A 1442-nucleotide genomic window follows, 5' to 3' on the forward strand; every position below is an offset into this window, starting at 1 on the left:
CAAGTACCATAACCAAAAAAAAAAAAAAAAAGGCACTCAGAAATCCCAAACGTTTTAGCTGCTGGAAGGCAAGGCTTTGTGTGTGCAAGGAAAAGCCCTGTCCATGTGCTCCAAACCCTGCTGTCAGGGATTCACTGATGCAGGTCAGAGTTCCCGAGCCTCCCTTCAGATGCTTCATCTTGTCACGCAGCCACCAAACAGCATCGGCTTCTGCCGTGGCACCTCTTGATTGTTTATTTTACATCAAAGGGGAAAGACTTGTCTGTTGAGTGAATGTTCTTGATGCATTCACGTGGCCTTCATTTGTTTCTTGGCTCATCCTAGTTTGCAAAGTGAAAGACAACCAGCTCTTTTCTTTCTCAGATATCCTGGAAGACATAAGGGAGGAGTGTCAGAAATATGGACCAGTGGTTTCCTTGCTTATTCCAAAGGAGAATCCTGGTAAAGGCCAAGTAAGTGAACGGAGGGGAGAGGCTGCCTGTTCCCACGTAAGCTCTGTGTGCTGCAGGGCTGCTGCTCAGCTCCTGGAAATCTCCTGGCTGACGAGAGCGCTAAAAATAGCTGGTTATCTTGAAGGACAGCACAGGTTCCTTTCTGGTTACGTAAGGGTGGCTAACCTGGGAGGTCCCCAAGCTTTAGAGGGGAGGAGGCATATGGGAGGGAAGGTGAGAAGCCAGTGGGAGGGAGGTGAGGCGTTGAGGCCATAGAGCATCATTATACTATCTCCCACCTTACCAAACACTCTTCCCATGGAAGTGAGGGACAGGAGCTGAAATTCCAGTTCAGAGATGCAGCTCCTTTCTTTTTTGCTCCAGTGCTCTGGGTCAGCCAGGGATGGAGCGGAAGAATGTGTTCAGAAACTGTTTCCCTTGTTGCAGGATTGGGAGGGGGAAAGTGTGTTGCTGCACTGGAAATCCTATTTTTCCTTTCGCTCTCTCTCTCTTAGGTCTTCGTTGAATATGCAAATGCTGGTGATTCCAAAGCTGCCCAAAAAATGCTGACTGGAAAGATTTTTGATGGCAAGTTTGTTGTGGCTACGTTTTACCCACTGAGTGCCTATAAGAGAGGATATCTGTACCAAAACTTGCTGTAGGCAGTAGCAACAATCAGGAGAGTTGTCTTGCTCCTCTTCCTCACAGGTTTTACAGTTGAATGTACGAAAGAGCTTCCTAGCCCTGCTTTTGAGTCATCTGTGAAGGAGAGATGCAAAGGACTTAACTGGGCTTTGAACCCCTTACTGCTGCTTTGTGATGTGCAGAGGAGGCCGGGATGGCTTTCAGCGCGTGCTTGTGTGTGTGTTGTGCTTGCTCGTTTACAGTGGGTGTGTGGCTTTGCCCTGGCGGGCGCTCGGGTGGCAGGAGCAGTGGCTCTGGGAGCCTGGGAGGCCGAGCAGATCTTGGCAAGCGCTTTTAAGTGATTTGAAGTGAGACCATTTAAAGTCT

General features: G+C 49.0%; 1 protein-coding gene across 1 annotated transcript in view; it reads left to right on the forward strand.

The window, feature by feature from the left end:
* UHMK1 (U2AF homology motif (UHM) kinase 1) overlaps window positions 1-1172 on the forward strand; it is a gene marked incomplete at its 5' end in the record, with an annotated part of 9950 nt that extends 8778 nt beyond the window's left edge. Inside the window, 2 exons of the mRNA XM_010138905.1 lie at window positions 364-452; window positions 947-1172. Coding sequence (XP_010137207.1) covers window positions 364-452; window positions 947-1093 — 236 coding nt within the window. The remainder of the gene's footprint in view (window positions 1-363; window positions 453-946) is intronic.
* Between the last annotated feature and the right edge of the window lie 270 nt (window positions 1173-1442).

This window comes from Buceros rhinoceros, unplaced genomic scaffold, assembly GCF_000710305.1.
Source record: "Buceros rhinoceros silvestris isolate BGI_N320 unplaced genomic scaffold, ASM71030v1 scaffold13936, whole genome shotgun sequence".
Taxonomy (NCBI): domain Eukaryota; kingdom Metazoa; phylum Chordata; class Aves; order Bucerotiformes; family Bucerotidae; genus Buceros; species Buceros rhinoceros.